Source organism: Andrena cerasifolii, chromosome 1, assembly GCF_050908995.1.
Source record: "Andrena cerasifolii isolate SP2316 chromosome 1, iyAndCera1_principal, whole genome shotgun sequence".
NCBI classification, from domain to species: domain Eukaryota; kingdom Metazoa; phylum Arthropoda; class Insecta; order Hymenoptera; family Andrenidae; genus Andrena; species Andrena cerasifolii.
In genome coordinates, this window is record NC_135118.1 from 11,032,084 (window position 1) to 11,052,151 (window position 20,068).

General features: G+C 38.2%; 1 protein-coding gene across 17 annotated transcripts in view; it reads left to right on the plus strand.

Moving 5' to 3' along the window:
* The window catches only part of LOC143375392 (CUGBP Elav-like family member 1-A), a 628,399-nt gene that overhangs the window by 581,069 nt on the left and 27,262 nt on the right, over nt 1-20,068 (plus strand). For all 17 annotated transcript variants that reach the window (XR_013086888.1, XM_076824544.1, XM_076824485.1 and 14 more), the window contains 2 exons: nt 14,053-14,258; nt 18,689-18,817. Coding sequence is in view for 16 of the 17 variants with exons in the window: in XM_076824544.1 (XP_076680659.1) it covers nt 14,053-14,258; nt 18,689-18,817 (335 nt within the window). In the remaining variant the exon portion in view is untranslated. The remainder of the gene's footprint in view (nt 1-14,052; nt 14,259-18,688; nt 18,818-20,068) is intronic.

Below are 20,068 nucleotides of genomic sequence, written 5' to 3' on the forward strand. Positions count from 1 at the left end.
ACGACCAAAAACATATCTAGGTATACTATTACATAAAGACAGAGAGCCGACTTTTATGTTCCCGCAAAATTCAAGACCTATCGAACCGAGCTTCCTCAAATTTTAACACGTTACTCCGGGATACTCTAGGACGGACATAGGCTATGTAGCATGTTTATAAAACGCTTTATTAACATGGAACGAAGAAGCGCCTGGTACATGTTGCGCTGGAGGAAAAGTAAATCTCCCAAAGGAGAGAATGTCATCTTTTCTAAAATATTATGAGGAAATTAATCTTTTTTTTAAAAATACTTAAGTTCCTTAAAAGATATTAATTATAATAAACATGAAGTAGTCATGCTAATGTCTCGGGCAAAGCCGACGCGGGGACGCTAGTAGGTACTATAAAAAAAAGAACACTAAAAGGAAAGCAAGCTAAGGGACGAAAAACGGCCTATGAAGAATGTGGCAATGATGAGGACGATTTCACACCGTTAATTTCGGATCACAATTCACAGTTCAGATGATCAACAGTGATATAAGAGGATTTTGGTATTGCTTGTAATGGGTGCCTACTATGGCGACAGGAATGGACCCAAAGTGGATTGGATTTCCTGCATCATTTGCTAAGAGTGGTTGCACGAGACATGCACTTCTTTTGGTAATACTTGTGAAAATTGTAGCGATCAACAAATACCACGCTCTTTTTTGTTTCGTTTGCATCTTTTCTAACGTTTCATTCGGCTTGAAATGATATCACAATCAGATTAAGATGCGTAACGAATATTTTTTTTTTATATTGGGGTAAGATGCCGAATTGTGTGTGAGAAGGATTACTGTTTTTATGGGTTAACATGTAGTTTTTTTTAATTTATTAGTGTTCGTTTCATAGTATATGATTTAGATAACAAATAAAGTTTGTTGATTTGATAGAATTATATATATATATATATATATATATATATATATATATATATATTATATATATATATATATATATTAAAAGTTTATATTTAAAAAAAAAATTATATATAAATTTTCAATACTAAGTTCAAGTTGTCATGTTACTACCGTCAACAACAAAAAAATTGACAAATGGACTTAGGCCACTTTCAAAATAAACGGCTCATACATTCATTTTTTTATTTTAATAAGGAACCTTTGGCATCTTCGTTCCAATTACCTTAAGTCTAATCCATGGGAATTGAAAAGAAGCTCCCTCCACGGAGGATTTCTCATATTTTCTGGCCCTCGAAAATTAGCAATCTTATTCTGATCTGTACGCGAAAATTTACGTTTATTTGCGAGATTTAATGTATTCGCAATTAGTGGTTCTTAGTATGCTACTAAAAAAGGTTTCATCGTCTTACGTTATAGTAGCACGAATCATTAATCCCAAAGCTCTTAGTCAACAGCACGCGTACATGATTGATGCTCGACGTCACTCTTCTTAAAAATGAAACTTCATGGGAGAGAAATTGGACTGTCGTTTTTATGCATTCCGGCAGGAAAAATCATCTTAGTTTTGGTTCCGCCATGGTCCCGTATCCATCCTATAAATTGTAGTAATATTTATCACAGCCACACAGAGGAACGACGGAAAACTCACATTAATGTGGGGGAATTTTTCTTGCAAAATAATAACTGAAGTACACTAGGGTTAATTTATGTCTCGGGAATTTTTGTTTATATTTACAATGCATTCAAAGATGTGAAGAAATTTTCATTTCCACTTTTCATATTTCCTTTCCTTCTTCAATTTTTATGTTTCTAAAAATCGATAATCCTATGATAATCGTAACAAATCAAAAATTTGCGTTCCTTAATATTTCTTTTCCAATTGACATTTTCAATTAACATTTTGCACTTCGAGGTCTCTGTCTTTTCTTAACGCAATAAAAACTAGCCCCTAATATCATTTCACTAAATCATATTACCAGGAAATCTGAAGTCTACTCGAATTCGCTTGCTATTGCTGTAATAAACAATTCATTCCACTACTGTAGGGAGTGATAAATAATTATTCCGTGAAAAAGCCACAACGAGCCGAAAAGAGGGGGTCGTACCATTCAGTTGTTAAAGCCGTGAAATAATATAAATTCAATAATCACCCTGGACGCAATTAGGTTACGAGAAACTCTTCAAAGAGACGCGGATAAAATGAGGGTGGAAGCCCTCGGGAAGGGAGGAAGAGATAGAATTAAATAGAGGAGAAAGAGAAGGGTTAGCGGTCGTAAATCTAGCAGGCCTAAAAATAGCCTGCTAACGTGAGATTATTACAACGATCGTCGTGTTAATGGTTGGTTTCAACCCCCCGCTCTTGGCAGGTGGTGTTCCTTTCGACGTGAACGTTCTCCTCGTGCCGCGAAAGAATAAATTATGAGAGGGAGCTGGAGAGAGAGAGAGCGAGAGAGAGAGGGGAGAGAGAGAGAGAGAGAGAGAGCGAGAGAGGGGGGAGAGAAGTTTACGAGCATAATTCCCTTAGCCGTGTGCTTGTACGGAAACGCGTAAGCTCGTTTAAGCTCGTGTAACGGATATTCGACGATTTACCGCCTAACCTAACGAGAACCCTAATATCTCATCTTAAAGGTTTAGTTTTTCCTTATGAAAGACAAACGACGGATCATCCTCTGTTGTTTGAAACGCATACTCACAGCAGCGACTATAATAGACCCATTTTACAGAGAAAAAATTAGAATACAGTAAGTAAATTTGGTCCGTAAATTTTTCGTTTATGAGGACCCCTTTCCTTCCTGGAACATGACGATACATTCAAACGTCCCGCCACGCTTCGAGTCCCAATGAACGGGCTGGTCGATCGCCTGATAATTTTGTGAAGGTAGAACGTGATGTATTTCTCAGTTGAATTTTTAATCCCGAAATCGATGATCGATTACGAGGCCGTCACTAACTTGCTATGGGGAACGGACTCGGTTCGTTTAGAAATAGAGTTAAATGGCCCCGCCTTAATAGAATTCTGGTAGAATCGAACCGTTTCGAATTAGAATTGTAATTGGAGAGTGCAGGTTTTCTTGGTCGATATTCAAGATTAACCGCTGGAATTGCCACTGCATTGGCAAATCGATTCAAAATTTAGTGACAAACTGCGCTTGGACTTTTTTTTTTAGATAGTAGGGGATGCCGGGGCAGATTGTACAACCTATCCCGGTCTCCCCTACCTATATACGGCTTACAACTCGCGTAATTGTTCATTTCAAATTTGAAATTTCATTGGTTTCGAATCCTTATAAAGTAGGGGCGACCGGGGCTAGTTGATACAGGGGCAGGTTGATACAGACGAATTATCTCGACACCGTGTATATGTAGCTCCATCTGATTTTTTTCCTACGATCCAGCGTTCGAGTGTGAACATTGACGTTAACAATCGTTTTTTTTTAACTGTTTTCGTTTATATGGAGGAACAGTAAATATTTTTGATACATCCAAATTGATCGTCCAAATAACATTTTTTCATGCAGTTTGTATGTATTTTCTCAAGTTTTCGTTTACTAGATAATAAAGAGGAAGGACCAAAGTATATTTTGGCGTATTTTTATTAAGGAATTAATTCAAATCAAAAATGAAAAAATTTAAAACAGAATAACGTATCAACTAGCCCCGCAGTGGAATAAATTGATACACATTGCCTTCGTCCAAATAACATTTTTTCATTGATTTTGTATGAATTTTCTCATGTTTCCGCTTACTATATATTAAAGAGTGAGGTCCAAAGTATATTTTGGCATATTTGTTATTAAGGAATTAATTCAAATAAAGAATGAAAAAAATTGAAACAAAATAACGTATCAACTAGCCCCGCAGTGGAGTAAATTGATACACATTGCCTTCGTACAAATAACATTTTTTCATTCATTTTGTATATATTTTCCCCAGTTTTCGTTTACTATATATTAAAGAGGAACGACCAAAGTATATTTTGGCATATTTGTTATTAAGGAATTAATTCAAATAAAAAATGAAAAAAATTGAAACAAAATAACGTATCAACTAGCCCAGCAGTGGAGTAAATTGATACACATTGCCTTCGTCCAAATAACATTTTTTCATTCATTTTGTATATATTTTCCCCAGTTTTCGTTTACTATATATTAAAGAGGAAGGACCAAAGTATATTTTGGCGTATTTTTTATTAAGGAATTAATTCAAATCAAAAATGAAAAAATTGAAAACAGAATAACGTATCAACTAGCCCCGCAGTGGAGTAAATTGATACACATTGCCTTCGTCCAAATAACATTTTTTCATTGATTTTGTATGAATTTTCTCATGTTTCCGCTTACTATATATTAAAGAGGAAGGACCAAAGTATATTTTGGCATATTTGTTATTAAGGAATTAATTCAAATAAAAAATGAAAAAATTGAAAACAGAATAACGCATCAACTAGCCCCGGTCTCCCCTACGCGTACTACGAAGAGAAACATAAAGCTAATATAACAGAATAATAGTGTGATCTTATTACTAAACCTCCCTTGTCAGTGCCACTGGTTTGTTCTCAAGAATTTTCTTTCTTTACGCGCCATAGAAAGCGGACGAGACTTCTTGTAAAATTGGTACTAGAATACCGGTACCTACACCCACATATATCCCACCACAATTTTTCGCAATACTCACTTTGAGAGCAGACGAATTTGTAGAATGTACCGCAGCATATCGAAGCAATTACTTCTTTCCACCCATTGCGCCCCGTTCATATATCCACCATACGCGGAAGTAAGGATCAAAACGATATATGGGCGCACATAATCGCTCGGCCGGCGCAAACCGTGTGTGCAGATATATTACACATAAGCCGAGAGCCACTCTACTTAGTAACACGGCTAGTTCAGAGCCTGTGCTCAGCTGAAATTCAGTTAGTTTGAACGTGGCCAAGCTGGGAATTGAATTAACAAAGTTAATTCTCATTCTGGCGAAGGACTGCGAGCTCCACGAACCGGGCGACGGTAAGAGACCAAGAATATTCCTGCCAGACCTCTCCTACCTTGGCGAATACGAAACAAGGGGTAACGGAAATCTAATCTTTCGTAACGTTCGCTGAAAACCCGCGGTCGCGACCGAGGGACGTTTTAATCGCCACCTCGATAGTTATTAATCCCCCGCATCTGGAAAGAAAAGAGTACATAATTACCTAGGTATCTGTAATGAAGTAAATTGATACATTTTGCTTTCGTCAAAATAACATTTTTTACCTAACTATGCTGTATGTATTTTCTCGAATTTTCACTTGCAATAGGTATATTAAAGAGGAAGGACCAAAGTATATTTTGGCATATTTGTCATTAAGCAATTAATTCAAAGAAAAATGACAAAATTGAAAATTGAAAAACGTATCTATCAACTTGCCCCGGTCAGATAAACATTTTTTTCGTAATTTACTTAATTCTCTTTCAAATATTTTCAAAACGTCGTACGTGCTACTCGGCAGCTCAGTTTTAGGATTCTTTAAAACCATCGTTTTAGTAATCAAATTGGACCAGCAAACTTAAACTTCTGAGGCTTTGGAACGTTAAACCAAGAACCTCTTAAAGCAGCTATGAAAAATTTAAAAGTCCAACACGAAAACTTGCGAGCTTTTGCTTTTAGAGGGATGTCTAAGAAATTCGAAAAGGTGAGACAACGGCACCGATCGAGTGCTAAATCGGAAATATGAAAAACTATTATTCTCACCGTTTAATCCCGTGGTCTGGTTGTTTAATTTGATCGAAGGTTCTCCTCGAATCGGTTCGATAGGAAAACGCGAATGTTTAATGGGCGCGCCGCGATTTAATTAAGGACACAAATATGGTGTCCGCGAAACGTAAAATTGGTTGACAAATATTTACGCGGTTTTGTGCTCGGTCGCCATCGACGCTGCGAGAAAAGCGCAAACGGAAAACAAGAAAATACGTCCGGCGCTGCGAGGCATTTCGTTTGCAAACAAGCCGCGCTTCCTAAATCGCGTGAGTTAATTGGAAAATGAATGAATACACCCAGGAAAATGGGCGTTAAAGGATTCGTGAATGATGAAAGGTAAGTGGATTTGGCGATTGGTATAATACAAACATGCACATCAGTGTATTTGCGCTGGGAAACGTTGTATCGGCACATATCGAATTGTTACCTTTCTGCAGTATGATAAATGATAGCAAGAGTTGTCAGTTTTTATATAAAGAAGTTTTATACAAAATGTGTAGATGGTCCGACAAACGCAGATGGCGATTCCTCGTGAAAAAAAAATAAGTGAAAAGTGTAGAACGGACTGTTTTAGTTGGTCCTGTAACATTTGTGGCTACTTTAAGGTATTGTACCAGTTTTGGCCACTTAAAGAATATAATATTTTCCCGTGTAAGCAATAAGTGTAATCTTATATTTCTGGCGGTATATTCTGCCTTCCTTAGTTAAACTGTACTATCTAGCATTTTTTATTTTTTGAGATACGTTGAAATACTTGAAGTTCCACACGCCTTTTACCTTTTAATTAAAGTTAGAAAACTCTACGTGCTTCGTAAAGATTTATAAATAGTATAATGTATTTAACCTAACTTATTTCCAAATGGTTATAATATCCTATCTAAAACAATTAATCAGTTGGTACGGTAATAATACATCACCTACCGGTACACCTATTACAAGAAATTATATTAGGCTGTTACGAAATAATGACAACATGTTTTAATTTGAATGAAGGAAAATAAGGACGGTACAAAGTAAATGATAAAACTTCAGTTTTCTCGGTTGTTTCAAAATGTTAGATAGGAAATTTTAACTAAAGACGGCAGTATTGTTCTAAACAAAATTTTTTATGATGCGAACTTCTCCACATAATAATGATCTGCAAGCAATTTAAAAATAGGATAATTAATGCATATGGCCAAAAATAGTGCAATGGCCACAAACTGCACATCTACCCTAGTTTCTGAGAAAAAACTCATTTCGAACATAAAGCTATAATAAGTGCATTGCATTTAGTTAACGGCGTGATGAAACACGTATTTTACAATTAATCGTGTGATGATCGAGTAACTCGAGTAACAGATTGGAGAGAGGAGTTTGAATGAGAAAAGTCCGAGGAAGAAGTTGATGAGGGTTAAAGCTGTGATGAGATGTTGCGATTACGAGAAGTTGAAGCATTGCTAAATGGTCGTTGTGTGCCTTCGGGAGATAAATTAAGGGGTCATGCTCAGTCAGGAGGCCGAAAAAAAGGGTGGACTTTGGAAATTTTTTACTCAAAAGCTATAACACATTTCTCAGAAAATCTTTTTTCCTTTTAAGGATTGCATCTAGTACCGTGCATCGTAATTTTTTTATTTAAAAATATTTATCAATAACTAAGTTATTGTCCATCACGCGAAGGTTCTCTAAAAAAAAGGCTTCTGCGGTGACCACTGCTGCTCGAAAGTCGATCATCTAAAATAAAAGATTGAAAACAATTTACTTATTATATTATATTATCTAGTATTTGAGCGAAGGATATTTCGAAATATAGATTTGGGAACAAATGGCTGATGTTTAAAGTAAAAGTTTCAATTTTTATCATAAATCGTGCCTGATTTTCGTCAATTAAAAGAAAACTAAGCATCGGATAAAAAAATCCTTCGTTCAAATACTAGATAATATAATACAATAAGTAAATTCTTTTGAATTTTTTATTTTAGGTGATCGACTTTCGAGCGGCAGCGGTCACCACAGAAGCCTTTTTTTAAAGAACCTTCGAGTTAGATGGACTATAACTTAGTTATTGATAAATATTTTTAAATAAAAAAAAATACGATGCACGGTACTAGATGCAATCCTTGAAAGGAAAAAAGAATTTTTCAGAAATATGTTACAGCTTTTGGTTAAAAAATTTCCAAAGACCACCCTTTTTCGGCCTCCTGACTGAGCATGACCCCTTAAGAGTGACGTAAATGAACATTGGGACCAATGGGTCCAATTGGGACCATCTGGACTCAATTGCGCAGAGTACATTGAAAAATCCTCTGATCATCTCGTCATGATGATCAGGCTATCAGTAATTAGTACATTTCTATAAACTTTTCTGTTAAATAGAACCCTTCTGAGTCCCTAATACACATGCCACCCCGTACCACCTCAACCAAATTAAATCAACGATACCGAGTAGGTTTCGCGACGGATCCACCCCCCGTGTACCCGAAGTACCAACCCGTCTCCACCGTTGCGTTCCACCCCTGATCGATCTGTAAATGCTGGGAGTACATTCTTCCCCTTTACCTTTGCGCAAATATGAAGTTGGCCGGTCCTCGTGGCTTTGGGCGGACAATTTCGGTACGCGGTGAACCAAAAGGAAGATCCCAGTCAGCGTCTTCGGTATTTAATAAACATTCCACGGTGGCCGCAGTTTTGCTCATGTCCGGGATACCATCGTCGTGATAGTGGCGGTGATGCATGAAGCTATATAGCAATCGGAGGGAAGTATCGCGAGCCAGAAGGCTTGAAATTTCTCCATCGAAAATAATCGCGGGGGAAGGTTTTATTTCATTTCCACGGCCCTTCGCATAGGCCGTAGAATCTGATCCGAGCAGGAGCACTGGTATCAGATTAGATTACCGAAAATAATTAAACCGTTAACGGGCAACGAGTTTGCGGCGCAATCAACGGATACGCGCTGCTACCTTGCCTGTAACCTTCTATTTTGCCCATTTACCCTTCTACTCCTCTGCCTCTCTGCTTTCTTCCCTCCATATTCAGTTTCGTTTATTTTCATCTTTCGGCAGGGGGGGAGCTCTTGACCGTCGCTACACGCATACGCTCCTGGTATTCAAGTATTGCTTGTTTAATTGATTGAAAACCACGCCCCTTTTAAGGAAATAACTTTTTGCACCGCGCGATTAATTTGGCGGAGGAAGTCTGCGAACTTTTCGTTGATTCTTAGAAATAAATATTCGTTGACATCAACTGGCTTGAGAAGCGAAGAAATATTTTAGTATTGCTGTGGTGTTAATTGGTTTTTTACAAAGAACGTATAACAAGCTAATGGAACGAAGAATTACTCGGAAGAATCGTGGCCGAGATGACTACAAGCAGCGACTATATTCGCCACTGTATTTTATAATATGGAATTTCAGCAGAGAAAAACTACTGTCAAATCATATTTACGTAGTCAGCAAGAGGAGTATATTAAATATAGATGTTTTTACTAATGGCAGGTATTCATCTATTATTTTTCATGCGTACAGGGTGTTTAAAAAACGATGGCCACGGCTTTCAGGGGAGAATCTACGTGCCGCAAAATTGTTTATAACATTGAAAAGTAACGTTAATTTTTTGTTTCTTCATTAGCATATTCTGTTGCTTAAAAGGAGGAAAAGTTTTAAATGAACCGTATGTCGCAAACGCGCGGTTTTCTCAGAAACGTGAAAAATGGTTACACCCAATACGTACCTATAAGGTCATTCCATGCGAAATGGGACACTTTGCGAAGTAACATTTCAGATTTAGGTAAAACTTGGATATGTGTAAAAATATCTAGAAGCATTTTTCAAAACGTCAAAAATTGTGGATCTTACAGCTGTTCGAAATATAGGTGTTAACTTATTTTAAAAAAATTACAACTATTGAACTAACAAACTGATCTGACTGAGCTTTTGGGTGTGTACAATAACGACATAAGAGTATCTAATAAAAAAATATGTCACTGAAAAAACAGAATCTTATCGCTTCATCCATGCCAAAGGTTTGTCAATTTCTCTTTGAAATTCAAAAAATTTTCACAACTATAAAGTACCCACACCAAGAAATTAAACTTAATAATCCTGCAATTATAATTTCAAAGTACGCGCAATTTGGTCCACAACCGCGTTTCCCTAGAGCCAACAAACCGACAGCGTCTCTTCAGACGGCGCTTTCAATTAACCCACCCCGTATATTACGCGCGTATCACTCTATACGCTTTCTCTGTCGGCGACCATGGCACGCGGAATGATAAAGAGAAATATGCAAAGAGCCCGCACTTTCTATTCATTCGAACTGTATCAATTATACACGTCCGAGAGACAGAAAGTTCATCGACCGCCGTCAATTTCAACTGCCGACGACATTGCATTGGCGGCTTTCTTCCCAAAGCGAATCGAAAGGTACTTTTCCGCTGGATGAACGTTGCACAAGCTGGCGGTATTAATGCGCAGGAGAGGCTCGTAGGAGAGGTGTATATCGGTCGGCGGGAGGTGCGCGTGAAAAAGCGTGTATGGAGATTGCAAAGCGTGCGAGGGGGTGGCAGGGCCCTGCGAAAGGGCGAGGGAAGCGAGTGCGATAGAGACAGTCCGAAATGCAGCTACTTTCCGTCACTCGAACCGGTGGACCCTGCGCGGCGCTGAATTTACATAAGCGGCTTCTCCCCGGGTGAAGCTTTTCACCTGGTCCTAAACAAATATTGACTGGCCCTCTCCTCGATTCTGTCAACGTCAAATAGCCATAGCTGATCGGCCGCATTATAGGCGAAGACGGCAGCGTGACGAATGGCAGCGTTACTCAAGAGCTCGACCCCCTAGACTGAATTAATTAGAAGGTTCAGCCTATTTTCAGAACGAGCAGCTAGTCTCTGGTAGATAATCACCCGTTTATCATTAGCATCGCAATTAAGAGAACTGTTACTCCTATTTATTAATCCTATTAAGCCACGTGCACGTAGCTGCAACAGAGCGCGACGAACACGCGCCGACGCGCGCGCCTGAATCTCCGCTTCTTTTTTTTTCTTTAATCATGCTTTTATTTCCCCCAGCATGTTAAACACGCAGTAACGTGCGCAATTACAATAGGTTTGCGTCGATGTTCTCTGTCCATTTTTCTGCGAGTGAACTGTACGACGATGCGAAAGGGAATCTTTGGAAATTTGCGCATGTAATTTACATTTAGCAGACGTTGAGTTTAACGTGGACCCAACTGGGTGGATGGCCCAAGCTTTTATGTAAGGGGTGGTCTGTTAACTCGCGTATAGGTAATAACAAACTTATAAATAAAAATAAAAATTAATAGCTAGTCGAATATCAATAACTCGAGTCTGAAGGGGAGGGAAAATAATCTTGGAATGGCAGAGGTTTCTGTTTGTCGAGTTCTTGAGTAAGAGAGGTTCAACAAACGAAAATTCGACTTATAGAGGCTTCGTGTGACTGTTCATTTTTCGACTTCTGAAGCTGTTAAGCAAGACAAATTCGTGTTTTAAAGGTCAATTGTTTGTTGTATACTATAATCGAATATATCTACAACTTATGTACTGCATATACAAATACCTACATGTATAAAAATAGTTATTAAACACATTTTATGCTCGAAATATTACTCTTTATTGCATATTTAACAAAAAATTGTGATTTTGCTTTGTGTTAGACTTTTAGTATTATTGTAAATCAATAGCATTTTTAATCGTGAATAATGTAGGGAAAACATTTTCCTCAATATTTTGAGATGTTTCTACGAAATTTCGACTTGTAGAGGTCGGAGTTCTTCTACATTCGAGTTGTAGAGGTTAAATACATAATTTAACATACAAAATATAGTTGTTTACAGCGGAACGGAAGGGAATGAAGAAAATTTTCGTCTTATAGAGGTTTTCGAGGTATTAAGGTTTTGAGTTATTGAGGTTTTCGAGTTATTGAGGTTTTCGAGTTATTGAGGTTTTCGAGTTATTGAGGTTTTCGAGTTATTGAGGTTTTCGAGTTATTGAGGTTTTCAAGTTATTGAGGTTTTCGAATTATTGAGATTTTCGAGTTGTTAAGGTTTTCGAGTTGTTAAGGTTTTCGAGTTATTAAGGTTTTCGAGTTATTGAGGTTTTCGAGTTACTGAGGTTTTCGAGTTATTGAGGTTTTCGAGTTATTGAGGTTTTCGAGTTATTGAGGTTTTCGAGTTATTGAGGTTTTCGATTTATTGAGGTTTTCCGAGTTATTGAGGTTTTCGATTTATTGAGGTTTTTGAGTCATCGAGGTTCGAATTATCGAGGTTCAAGTTATCTAGGTTCGACTGTAAATGAATATGAATATATGCATTAATGATAGAGATGGTCAGTAGGGCTATGTATGATGTTGATTAACGTCTCTTTGTACCAGGCAATTCTGGTATGTGGTGAATTTCCACTTTAAACCCCCAAAACGCGTTGGTTGCAATAAAGAGACTTACGCATGCCAGTGGCTGTAAAAATTAAAATTAAAAATTATAGTTAAATATAATCTATAATTAGACACCTATATAGGTTTAGAGCTTAAAGTTTGCACGCAGATAGAGCGTGCCAATTCTTGTATTCTGCCATCCCCATGTACCAGACCTACCTTATATCTGGCGCCACGCCCTCAATATTGTCAACATGTCGGGTATAACGAAAAACATTGATCGCTTCTTATAGCTTTTGGTGCCATGAAAACGAATCCGCAAATCGTTTGTCGCCATCACCCTCAGTTTTTGAGAAATTCGATTTCGAAAAAAACTGCAAATTTTCAACTTTGAACATCTTTTGTGTTGAAACTGTAATAGTTATTCGGTTGCTTGTTCCGTCAAATTATTCTATGTACCCTCTTGAATACCGCGATATAAGTTATTATTGGATTATGAACATTTAAATATGTTTAAGCAACGATTAAAGGGAAAAGGACACCCGAAATGCACCCATTTTGAAGATATCTTTCAATTTATTTCCAAAACTAAGGGTCTAGGAGAAAATCTGACTGTACCACGCGATTTAGCAGACATTTTTCCATCGAAAAGCATCAACAGAAGTGGTAAGTCACGCTTTGTTTTCAATACAGAAGCGAAATAGTTTGGCAAAACGTGTGACGTCGACTGTGGTAGTCACGCGCATTGAGCGATTGTGTTACGCTAAGCGACAGTGGGTCGCGCGCCGCCTTTGACTCCGACTGTCGACGCCGCACGTTTTGCCAAACTATTTCGCTTCTGTATTGAAAACAAAGCGTGACTTACCACTTCTGTTGATGCTTTTCGATGGAAAAATGTCTGCTAAATCGCGTGGTACAGTCAGATTTTCTCCTAGACCCTTAGTTTTGGAAATAAATTGAAAGACATCTTCAAAAATGGGTGCATTTCGGGTGTCCTTTTCCCTTTGATCGATGTTAAAATATATGAGCGAAATGCGGCAACGTCGCTTTGCGTCCATCTTTTTGTCTCTTTCCACTTTACACTTGTGGCGTCGCAACAAATTACTAAATACATGTTTACAGCTTGGTAGTATTTTTACAAATATTTACTGTATCCTTTGTACAAGTATACACTGTATAGATGACTACCTGGCGTACAGCGTTGCCACGTTTCAAACAGTTCCTTCAGGCAGTTCCAAAAATACCAGCACATTGCTGTCTATTTATTCAATTATCTAATAAACCGTACGGTAAATGTCCAATTTTTTTTTTAGAATTTCATAGGAATACTTAAGCTTTTCATTGCAACATTTTTTAGGACTTTCTCACTATTTTTAACGACTCTGTGTAACATTTTATAGAAATTTTATCGCTTCTCCCATAACAGCCTGCGTATAAGAGCGCAACTTTGATTTCAATTTTTTCATAAACCGTGCTGTCAATCGACTTGAAATTTTAACACAATGCGGACTACACTTTGGACATTAGATGAAAACACTTTTCCAAGATTTCTTATTATTTTTGCTCCGGTATCGAACCTCCTTAACGAAATCGATGCTTCCTGTCATTATTCATTTAGACCAAAATTTCTGTCACTTTTTCTTTTTTTATTATTACTGAGAGTTTGAAGTATAGAAGTTTATTAGTTTCCCTACGATGTTATGCAATTTTATTTCCTCCCACCAGCTGCCGTAATTTTTTATTCGTCTGAAACGAACTGGTAGATATTTCCAAATATACTACACATCGAACTGAGGCTTAGGGTATCTCTGTTACCTTACAATGTCAGACACATATTTTGTTTGTATGAAACACGAGACGCAATACGGAATCACCTAGCGTTCATACGCATGATGACGGAAACAGAGTGGGAAATGGTGCCCCAGTTCTGGAGCTTAAATTCAGCAGCATTGATTTAAAACATGGCGAAAACGTTTAACAGAGATGCTGATTGTGTTGTGATCTCTTGTTTCAGAACGCAAGCTGTTCGTTGGTATGCTGTCAAAGAAGTTCACGGAGAATGACGTGAGGAACATGTTTAGTGTCTACGGAACTATCGAAGAGTGTTCGGTGCTGAGGGACAGCACCGGGAAGAGTAAAGCCTGTGCCTTTGTTACCTTCGCTAGTAAACAGTACGCCATTAACGCCATTAAAGCCCTTCACCACTCGCAAACGATGGAGGTGAGTAAATATCCAGCACGTCTGCCTTCTACATCCAGATCCCCTAATGCTCCCCGAGACACGTTCGTATCTTTTTCGAAAGTTTCGGGAAAATAATTCCCACTAATCAAAAATCACATCTCCTATATTCCTGCCTTCTATCCAGAATCTAGGAAATTCATAATACCACTTCGAGTGGCGCCAGCGTGTTTTCACGCCGACGGATTTCTACCCTGTGCCACGGCTTCGGCGTGTTTTCATGCCGATATTTTCTAGACACCGTAGAAAGTATTGTCCCAGGGTCCCGGAATATTTGCTTTGAAAACACGCCAAGCTCGGACTTTTATTTGTATCCCACCGCGCTGCATCAGTGATCCTTCGTTCGCTCAGTATTCAACCCCCACAATGAATCATCCAATGATAAAAATTGCAATTTCTGTATCCTGTATTAGGTCTTCATGAGAGTATTACCAATGGATTGGTGAGATTCTCCCGATGAAAGTGAGTGTAAACTCGACCTCGTTCTTCGGACTATTCTTAATCATACGTAACGTATAATGTATAATTAGTCTACGGAATTTAGAAGTGTGTATTTCTAATCACGTGCAATTAAAGATAGCTCGGATCAGGTCACGTTTGGATTCACTTTCATCGGAGAAGCATCGCCTATCCATTGATAACTCTCCCATAGAAATGTAAGAGACAATATAGAAGATTAAATTCTCCTTAGTAAAAGGAGAAACTTTTTTTTAATTAGTTCATAATACTGCGTACAGATAGTTAAAAAACGGGAAATCATCGTGAAGCCGTTGACTTGTAAAAAAATCCACAAAATGTATACATTTTCCGAGGGTTCAAACGAGTATACCCCCTTAAGGAGGAGTGATATTTAGGACGCTGAGAATAACATGATTTTGGGGATTTTTTTTCTAAGAAACTGTTACGCGGATCTTTTCCAAACTTTCAGGGTCTTTTAGTTCACATTTAAACAATAAAAATGAATTTTTTCGTTACAAAGTGTTCGGTAGAAATGGAGATACCTATATGAACACGTTTGTAGGGACTCGCGCGCCGGAGTTGCAAATATGCGATTATGTTGGAGGCCCCAATTCTTCCCTGAAATAAAAAAAACCAAGGATTTTCTTATTTCTAGTATAATTACATTGCGGATGTACCTGACAAACGAAAAAAAGGTAACAAATTTAGTTGGCAAATTTATGGGACTTCAAAGTCGCCTCCTGCTAACCGCGATCGCAGTACTTCCTACATCTATGCAGTTTGACAAACGAGTTTGCAAAACAGTACGTGGGTCGTTTGCTTAATAAAACTGACAGCATATTAGTGTCTAGAAGTGTATAGATCAATAGAGTTATTATATAATTATAAATATATATAATTATTATTTATATATATAAAGAACTGATTTAGGCTCGCGACAGCAACGTTCCTGTTGCGTTATACATCAACACAAAGACTAAGCCTAACTGCTATAATGAAAAGGAGCGTCGAAAGTTCTGGGCGCTATCCACAACATACATATAGAGATTGGGGAATCTCTTCCGTAAGCCTCCGTCGATCACACATTCTAACAAAAACCTTGAGCTCAGAATTTAGGTAGCGTCCATTTTTGTAACTCCCCCGAACAAGGATACTTGCAACCCATGATTTTGACAAACTAAGTATCACGGAACCAGGGCTGCCATCCGTAAAATCAATAATCTAGGACAGAGGGCATTAAAGCTCCAGACAGTTTTAATTATTTCTTATATTAAGTACGATACCCCAGGACGAAAATTTCTGTAAATTATAGACTGTAATCGCAATCATGAAATAAAGATAAAATGTTTAAGACTTTTTGAGCGAGCGGCATCGAAAAAGCCGGATCACTACAGAAAATCCCCCCGGACGTCCCTGGACGCCCTAAAAAAGACGACAAATCCGAGGAAACCCGGACAGATGGTAGCCCTAAGTACACGGGACAAGTGGTGATAAGTCTAATAAATATAATTCCTCGTGATACGTTCGACTTTATCTGGCGTTTAGTTTCTCCTCGGCTGGTAGCGATGCAATATCTTTTGTCGTGAACCCGGGGAGGAATAAATTCAAACGCTTGTTCCTAACAAAAGCACGTCTTTATTAAACAGCCTATTGGAGGCGACTTGACTGTACAAAGTACCAGAGCTTGCTGACTCTCGTTCGCGAGATTCGAAAAGAACGTCGACAAACTGAGGAATGCTATTGGTGGTTACTACTGCGAGGGTGAGGAAGTAAAAACTGGGATTGGTTATTGGCGAGGGTGGAAGTGGCGTTGCTGGAGAAAGTTACTTTCCACGTTTGACGCGATTTCGGTTGGAAGAAGGGCCTTGAGGCCCACGGTCTAATCCGCTTGTTTCCGGCTGAGGCACGTGCGCCTGAAGAGGTCTAAGGGTCCAAGCGGGTGACGATGACCAGACACGGTGCAAGGGAAAGTCGCGCAGAAAGTGGTTAACGATCGAAATGGGTGGCAGTAACCAGATTTAGACGTTGCGAAGGCTCGGGGTATCTAACACTTTATTGCAGGTACCTATATAAAGTCAGAGCAATCACCTCATCGCGGAGGGTGCGAACTGAAAGCTAAAGTGGGTAAATTACAGAACGGCCGGTAAGTGTATATAAACGAGCCAAAAAGAAGCAACTTATTAAAACTTAATATAAACTCGCTGAGTGTAACGTCATAAGCTACTTAATATTGAACACAATATTCATCAGTCAGAGTCCACGTGATATAATGAAAATATTCCTGCGTTAATCCCTTCAAGTGTTCTGAACCCTCGTTTGCGATCGAATCGTTTGTCACAAATAGAAGGACCATCTGTTTAAGAAAAAGACTCGCCGAAAATAGCCGAAGCGTTGAAGGAAGTATGCCTCGCCATAAAGTGGGCCTACAATCTGAAATATCGTAGAATCCGTTCCGAATATGCCACTATTTTCATCCTGCTCGTTTCCAGTGAAATATCTAGGTAGACATTAAACGACGAAAGGTGAAGCAACTGTCACAGGCAGAAGAGAAAGGAGATCTCGTTAAGTGTATGCGGCTCGTTTCTTTTCATAGCGGTTCAATGAGGCCGACGGACATTGGCTCGCTGCCACTGCCACCCGGAGAATCCACAACCCCGGTCCGCAGAGTCACCTCGGTTCGATGATACACCGATTTAACTCTGGCTAACCGAAACCGAGTAAAGAAAGGCTGTTGAACGGGCCGACACCTCGATGATTCGAAACGCGCGCCGAGGCTAGACTTTTTCTATCCGTTTCTTTTCTTATCCGTTGTCAGAAGATCTCTTCCCCTGCCTCGTTCTTCCCTCTCGCCTTCTTCGGTGGCTTCATTACTACTATATAAAAGTATCTTCCCTTGTGGAAGTCTTCAAGTACGTTGAAAATAGACGAATCAGGCTTCAGATGAAATTGTCAGCTTTTTGTGATGTTACAATTTTTTTTTTTTAGGTAATCGTCTCATAACTTCGATCTGTACGGTAGGGATTACTTAGATACAGTATTTGGTGCCTTCCCCCCTCCCCCGTGGTTTTAATCAACATTTATATCACTGCATGTATTTGTGACTGTTGTACGATTTTTTAAAAACAGATGTTTTCAACATAACCAATAGGTATTACACAGTAGGGCGGAGCGATACTGTATAGTCGAAAATTTAAATTTGAATTTTCAGTTGGCCTGGGGGGGGGGGGGGAGTAGTTGTCTTTTGATTAACCAAACACTACTGTAAAAAAATTGTAAAAATATTCATGTCTGCAGGTTCATTTTTCTCTTAAAAATGATTATATGATTATGTGATCCTTTTTCTCCTAAAAATGATTATATGATTATATAATCATTTTCAGTTGGTATATGATTATATAATCATTTTTATGAGAAAAAGGATCACATATTCATATAATCATTTTTAGGAGAAAAATGAACCTGCAGACATGAATATTTTTCCAATTTGTTTTTACAGTTTTGTTTGGTTAATCAAAAGACAAATCCCCCCCCCCCCAGGTCAACTGAAAATTCAAATTTAAATTTTCGCCTATACAGTCTCGCTCCGCCCTACTGTTTAACACCTATTCGTTATGTTGAAAAAAATCAATTTTTAAAAAATCGTACAACAATCAGAAATGCATAATTTAGTGATATAAATGTTGATAATCATATAATCATTTTTAGGAGAAAAAGGAACCTGCAAACATGAATATTTTTCCAAAATTTGTTTAAAATTGTGTTCGGTTAATTAAAATACAACTATCCCACACCCAGACCAACTGAAATTTAAATTGAAATTTTCCGCTCCGCCCTATTACACAGTGAAATTGGGTCTGAATTTTCATTCCGCAGGGTACGAACAAATCTGCGATTGTAGGCATCGAACATAGCATACTTAATACATTTTCATGTGTTCCTTTTTTTTGTTACAGGGATGTTCGTCGCCGCTTGTCGTGAAATTCGCAGACACGCAGAAGGAGAAAGACCAGAAAAGGATGCAGCAGCTCCAAACGAATCTTTGGAATATAGCGGGAGTGAACATGGCGCCGCATTACCTGACCGTCTGTACCTTTTAATATTTCACGACCGACCTTTTTACCGGGTATCAAAGAGCCTATTTGCATCGAGAATGAAATACTATCTCATAAATTTATTTTCCCCGGAACCTTAAACATCGCGCGCGTATTCTGCAAGCGCGCCCGTGAAAAAGAAAGAAATCGGATATATCCACGCGTCGAGATCTCCCGTAGAACGGTTCCCTTTGGCACGAAAATTTCGCGAAATTCAATCTTTTGACGATTTCTATGCCGTCGAGAAAAATGAATCCTGCGAAATTAAGTCGAGAAGCTACATTCGCATATATTTTCATCGATTCTATATCTATGGTATTAGAAAAACTACTTTGCATGATATTTTCAATTTACGTTCCATGGTGAATAGCCGTAAAACTTGCACACTACTGAAATCCGTACGATTACAGTTATATTGTCATTAATACAGTTGAACGGTAAACAACGAAACGTAATCATTCTCTTAAGCGACAAATTTTTAGCGGATAGTGGCGCGTATTAAATATGAACGTGACGCGAATGAAATTTTCAGTGTCAATCCATCGAGTCCTCGAACGCGCTGAATATTTCACAAATTTCCAATATTCTCGCCACACATTAACAATTCACTGGCTGTCCTTTCTGAGGATAAAATCGATTGACCCCAGCCACTCGACCCGAGTTCAAAATCACATCCCTTAAATAACCTTTAAATATAAAGTCTGGAGTGACGTTTAAGTCCATCGTTATAACACACTAAAAATTCTTCGGAATAGCGCAGGCATGTTAACTGTGTTTAAGGGGTCATTCTGCTTTGATCGGTCGAAAAATTAGACAATTTTTTAAGTTTCTTTTCGCAGTAAATGCAACATATAATGAAATAAATCCTTTGGGTAATTATTAAGCTACCCTTATGTTCTACAAAAAAAGTTAAAAAGAATTTTTTAATTTGTTTTAATTGTTTTTTTACAGCATCAATATGGCACCTAAAGAAAAGTGACGCGGGTGATTTCTCAGCACAGGCTTATCTGAAACAAAAAAATCAAAAGGATTCTTAATCTTTACGAGTGTCGCCATGGCATATAGCTCAATTAACAATTTTTGTTGAAAAGTAACAAAATGGCGACGATTTGATCAAAAGTTTGACAGAACACATTGAAAGGGGTGTTTTCTTAGTTGTTCCCCGAGAAAAATCTTGCTTATTCTTCGACCAAAATTATTAATTGGGCTGCGGGCGATAGCGACACTCATACACATTGAGAA